General features: G+C 43.3%; 1 protein-coding gene across 1 annotated transcript; it reads left to right on the top strand.

Annotated features, from left to right (window-relative positions):
* The first annotated feature begins 2,141 nt into the window (after window positions 1-2,141).
* Window positions 2,142-5,679, top strand: LOC136446370 (cartilage matrix protein-like). Its single transcript, XM_066444715.1, has 7 exons — window positions 2,142-2,145; window positions 2,415-2,726; window positions 3,152-3,322; window positions 3,957-4,064; window positions 4,514-4,779; window positions 5,159-5,318; window positions 5,627-5,679. The coding sequence occupies exons 1-7, from the start codon at window positions 2,142-2,144 to the stop codon at window positions 5,677-5,679; spliced, it is 1,074 nt and encodes a 357-aa protein (XP_066300812.1).
* Window positions 5,680-6,110: the final 431 nt, after the last annotated feature.

Consider the following 6,110-nt stretch of genomic DNA (forward strand, 5'->3'; position numbering starts at 1 on the left):
GTGATGGTAAGTACTAGTACTGACTTTGATATTAACAACAATTATGGTCTTCTACATTTGAAACCTATCTTTCATTCAGAGCCATATACTTCAGTTGTCTTTCTAGTTTCTATAGAAAGCTTAATATAGATTCATTATTCTTGTGAGGAACAAAATGATAAAACAAAGAAACATGATTCCTGATATATAACTTACTATTACACACACGCACGCACGCACGCACGCACGCATGCACACACAATCTGGAATTAAATGCAAAGTCAGTATTTTTCTTTATCAATTGTTTAATCAAACTCTGTTTTGCACACAGCTGTGTACTGTGGTAACCCCGGCACACCCGACAACGGTTTCCAAGTCGGTACGTACTTCGAGAATGACCTGGTGACCTGGGGCTGTAACCAAGGCTTCCAGCTGGTCGGTGCCGTGAGCTCCTTGTGTCAGGGGAACGGGGCCTGGACTAACGCCGTCCCCACATGTGTGGCAATGACAACACCAGCACCTACTGCTGCTCCAGGTAGTTTACAGTACTTCTCTCAATTTTTCATTGGTAGTAGTAGTAGGCCTGGCAAACCTCTGTCTCGTATCAGCCATATGGTGATTAATAGCATTCACCCGGACGGGAGAACTGGCGCATCACCGTCTTGTACGACAGCCAACGAAAGGGTAGGTCACCCCGTAAAAAGGGCGGTATAACCCTAAGCAAGGGGCCACTTCTGGCCTGTGCACATACTACTACTAGTACTCTCAATTTGTCATTATTAGGTATAAAAGTTATGTTCAACACACAGTCAAACCTGTCCGGATTTGACAGGATTCTCAATGCTTGTGTCAAAGGGGAGAAATATGTCAGGGACCACCAAGAAGTGGTCACATTGGCCAAGTGGTCCTTAACATGTAGAAGTGGTCACTTGTGCAGGTTTGACGACTATGCATGTCATTTGCAGCATCCATTTCAGCTCAAGGTATGGGTCAGTAATGCATGTATTGCATAAGAAGTAGCTAAAGTATAGTAAAACTTCTACACGTTGTTTCCGTAAAAAATGTACAGCGCTCACCAACAAGCTTTCGACCATTCCTCTTGTCAAGTTGATGTGACCTGAAGCCTATGTGATGTGAACCTTCATACAAATATACAAGTACAGGGGTTCATCTAAATCAGGAAAGAGGGGCGCTGCGTGTAAGTAGCTACATAAATCAATGCATCATCAATCAATGCATCATCAATCCTCACAGTTCCCACTTTTCTGTCCATCCCAGTATGTGCCAACCTGGCCTACCCTGGCGCAGATCTGGTCTTCCTTCTGGACGGCTCCGGAAGTATCGGTACCGACAACTTCCAGTTAGTCAAGGCCTTCACCAAGGAAGTCATCAGGAACTTTGCCATTTCTCCGACTGAGACCAGGGTTGGATTACTGCAGTACAGCGACACCACAGATAATGAGTTCTTCCTCAATCAGTTCGACACCAGGGATGAGCTGAACACTGCGGTAGACAATATTATTTATAAGACAGGTGGGAAAAGCTTTCATATTCAATTATTATTCCGGGAAGGAGGATGACCTTCTTCTGGGAGTATTGGAAATGCTTTTGTTTGTGCGTTCGCAGCTAGAACTCACGATCCTATTGTCGCATTGGTGTGCAACTTGGCATATCATTTGCCTGGTCGGGCGTGGTGATGCACGATGTCTTTGTTACACCGTAACTACTTTTATCGTCAATGCAATATCGTAATTGCACCCCTATAATTAATGGCATGTGCCACTGCCCTGCCATAGAGACCATGCTATAATCCGTTCCGCTTGTTTTCTCTGTAAGTATTTTATAGTGATACAGGTGTACCTGAATAATGTGTTGCAGTATACTAGGAGTATGGTGCAGTAAGACACTGTGAGATTACTGAGGACTATGTTATAGCACCAATAGCACTCGTAGGATAAGTTAGATTGCTGAAGACTTTTAACCATATTGATAAAGAAACACCCCGATTTCTTGCCTAATTCAAGAAGTGATATGTATGCATCCAAAGTTTTTGATCTTTGACGTTAGAAATTCATTATACTGTCTTGTCCTTCGATAATCGATAGCTTATAATCAGGCTAGAAGCAATAGATTACTAAGATTTCTCCAGAAAACAGGTAATAATGGGTGAAATAGGTTTCAACATTGTACAATCTGGGGCATTTAAGTTACGTTGATGAAGGTTAGACATCCAGGTAGTAAGATACGCCAAAAAATAGTTACTCAAGCAACGCCATGTCTCCACATGTACATTTCCCAAAATCCACAAACCGGGCGTCCCTCTACGACCCATAGTCTCCAGTATAGGATCAGTCACTTACAACCTAGCAGGTCATCTTTCTTGTTTTCAATATATGCAAATAAAACTTGATACTGATCACAATCATGTCCCCCAGGTGGCACCTTCACTGGGTTTGCGGTGGAGTTTACCCGGCAGATCGCCTTCCGAACCTCCGCAGGGACGCGCGACAACTACCCCGACATCCTGCTCGTCGTAACCGACGGCAACTCGCAGGACTCCGTGACGAGTGCCGTGGCGTCTGCTATCGACCAGGGCATTCTGATCTACGCTGTTGGCGTGGGAAACAACGTTGATTTCGCCACGTTGTTGGAGCTGACGGGAGGGGTGAACTCTCGTGTTCTGCAAGTGTCGGACTTCACCGGACTGGCTACTGCCGCGCAGACTCTACCCAACGTGCTTTGTGCTGGTAGGAACAACTAAGATTCAAATCTGTAGCAAACTTAGTGTTTTTTTAAAGCTATTTGTAAGGTACATTGTACATGCTATTATGTTTTCTCTCTGTGGTGTTGTGTATTTTCAAATGATAACTGGATATTTTGATTGTGGAATTTGCTTTAAGTCAAATTTTGGTATACATCAAAAGACCACAATAGCCAGTTGCTCGTCAAAGTCCTTAGAGAAGACGATTATGTCATCCAGGTAGATTAACAAGATCTCTAGATCATGGTCACCATGGTAATTCCTACTCACATAATATTTCACTTCTAGTGTTAAAATTCCAGTGTTCCTCCCAGCTTCAGTAAGAAATCACATACATGTACATGTATGAGGCGATAGTTTTTAGGATGTTTATACTGTGTCTGACTATGATGATTTCTGTTTCACCTAAAGCTGCCTACTGTGGAGACCCTGGCACCCCCACCAACGGGTACCGACGTGGTACGTTCTTTGTGGACAGTGTGGTGACGTTTGGCTGCAATGACGGATACCTCCTCCAGGGGTCCTCGAATACCAGCTGCCTTGGTACAGGCCAGTGGAGCGACCCTGTGCCTGTCTGTGTTGGTAAGTACCAGTCTTCTTGTTTTTAGAAAAAGTAATTTTGCTTAAGGCATCACATCACTGATTACTGAAGATGCAGTCTCATTACTTAAGATGCAGGAGACCTTTCCAAGTTCAAGATGTTGTATCAATAAGGTTTCAAACACCATGATGACACTGTAAATGCATTTAAGTTTGCGTGGTTTTTATCTCATGGATTGTGGCAGCGCTATAGTCACATATTGGACAAAATTTTTGTGGTGGCTTTAAGTTTGTAATGAAAGGGTCGCCGCAAAAACTATGAACATAAAACTACAGCGAACATAGAACTATACATGTAGTTTACGGTGAAATCTTCACTCTTCTGCTTGATGTTATGTCAGCTAACTAATTGACTGTCAGTCCAAAGCAGAGTTAACTTAACAATACTCCCAGGCTTCAGAATATCAATGCCATTTTTATCAAACTCATACAGACTGACTCTTGGATTAGAATTTAAAATTGACTTATAACCTTTTTACTGGAAAAGAATTTCTGTTTTTTATTAACTCTACATATGATTTTCCCCAGACCGGTATGACCCCAACCCCTGCTTCCACGGAGCTTTACTGGAACAGAATTTCTGTTTTTCATTAACTCTACATATGATTTTCCCCAGACCGGTGTGACCCCAACCCCTGCTTCCACGGAGCGGCATGTTCCGTCCAGGGGTCGTCCTTCATCTGTGTCTGCCCACCCAACTACGAGGGAAACCTCTGCCAATACTGTAAGATTTCATTTTCCAAATAAATATCTTTTATTTACAGATCTTACTCTTGATACGCTCTGTTTAAGATATTTTACTACGTTGTTGATAAGAATATTCTGAATTCCTGAAGGTAGTGTTTGAAAATTAGTTTCTTTTAGAATTATCATAGAGTGGATCTCGTTGCCATCAAGTATAGTGGAGGCATCCTCATTAGGCATCAAGAGAGGCCGGGTGTCCTTATTCCCTAGCCTAAGTGCCAGCCTTTTTAGCTTCCGTCCTCTACCCAAGCTCCGCTACACTACCCAAGTTCCACTGCCGCTGCTTGGGTAGCGCAGCGGAGCTTGGGTAGCGGACGGAAGCTATAAAGGCTGGCACTCAGGCTACTTATTCCCTACAGTGTTCTATGGACTACTCCATTTGGTAAGGGGGTGTTCTGTTAGCTAACTTATTTTCTGTAACATCCCCAGACACCCCCTGCTTGAACCGGTCGGTGGAGTTTGACCTGGTGTTCCTGGTGGACAAGTCTTCGTCAGTCGGACCCGCCAACTTCGAGCTCGTGAAGGACTTCATGTACGACTTCACCAATACCTTCAGCGTGGGTCTGCCGGACACCCGAGTGGGCGCCGTGCAGTTTGCCGACACACAGACCAAAGATTTCGACATGGACACCTTCGCTACCAAGGAACAGACCTTGGCTGGGATTCAGAATATAGTCTACACTGATAGTCAAGTGGTAGGTTTAGAGGTCAAGATTGTTTCGAAGCGTTTTCTGTTGGCTCTCAAAGGTGATGAACTCTTTGATATGATATTTTTTCAAACAGTTATATTTAACCTTCTCCCCGCTGCTTAACAATAAAAGTTTGATGCCAAAAAGCTTCTTTAGTAGGGAGTTACTTTTCAGAAAGTTTGTTAGAGAATTTTTAGCTTTTGACATCATCATGATGCTTAACAACACTGGAGTTGTATACCTACATGTACCCACTGTGCATGTTGTGTAGATTTTGATATTCAACATCAACCAAATCAACTTACCGCAGTGTTTCTTTTCATGCAAGTGCAAAATGACTTAATCAAGATGTTTATCAAATTCTTTTGTCAATATTTTTATCCAGGGTGGTGTAGTTACTGGAGCAGCCATAGACTTCGTCCGTCAGAACTCGTACACACGAGCGAACGGCGACCGTACCAGCGTACCCGACCTCCTGGTTGTCATTACATCGTCAGCTTCCATAGATGACGTGACCAATGCTCAAGTGACAGCTGAGAAAGAAGGTGTGATAACTTACAAGGAAGTGAGGGTCCTTGGAAAACTCCGGACCCCAAAGACTATAATCCTTAAGGACATTTTGAAATCTTTTAGATACAAGTATCAATTTAAGTAGTTTTAACACAACCATGTGACATTGGCGTGGCGTAACGGTTAGAGCGTTGAACTCTAGGTCCCAAGTTCGATACTCACCATGCCCTGACGTTGTGCCCTTGGGAAAGGCACTTAACACTACCTTCCCGGACGGTGGAATGACCCCCACCGAGCCTATTTGGCTAATCTGTCAAACTGTGTGCCAAAAAACACACTGCAGATTTGGTTGCCGATGTGCCAACATCTAGCACATTTGCCACTAAGAACCGTTGAATTTTTTTTTTAACACAACTATGCAAGTTTAAATGTCGCAGATTTCTAACCATCACACAATGCACCTACATGCAGGGATCACCATCTACACAGTTGGAGTGACAAACAGCGTCGGTTTTGCTGAGCTGACGTCCACCGCAGGGTCGTTGTCACGCGTGGTGCAGGTTAACGACTTCAGCAACCTTGACGCAATCAGACGACCTCTTCACGAGACTATCTGTCAAGGTAAGAGATGGACACACTTTAGCCAACAAATTACAGCCCATTTATGTACAAGTCAAACATTAAGTAGCTTTAGCTCTGTAAGAAATAATACTTAAATCTAAGATTCTGTTCTTTGCAGTTATATTATATGTATTTTCCTTGTCTGTACAGCATGATTCATGTCAACATTGGAACTCATTGTCAAAATAGATACTGTACCATGTACA

This window comes from Branchiostoma lanceolatum, chromosome 12 (assembly GCF_035083965.1).
Source record: "Branchiostoma lanceolatum isolate klBraLanc5 chromosome 12, klBraLanc5.hap2, whole genome shotgun sequence".
Classification (NCBI taxonomy): Eukaryota; Metazoa; Chordata; class Leptocardii; order Amphioxiformes; family Branchiostomatidae; genus Branchiostoma; species Branchiostoma lanceolatum.

Coding starts and splice junctions, on each gene's coding strand:
- LOC136446370 (XM_066444715.1), top strand. Junction 4,780..5,158: donor TCTACACTGATAGTCAAGTG/GTAGGTTTAGAG, acceptor ATTTTTATCCAG/GGTGGTGTAGTTACTGGAGC. Junction 5,319..5,626: donor AGTGACAGCTGAGAAAGAAG/GTGTGATAACTT, acceptor AACACACTGCAG/ATTTGGTTGCCGATGTGCCA.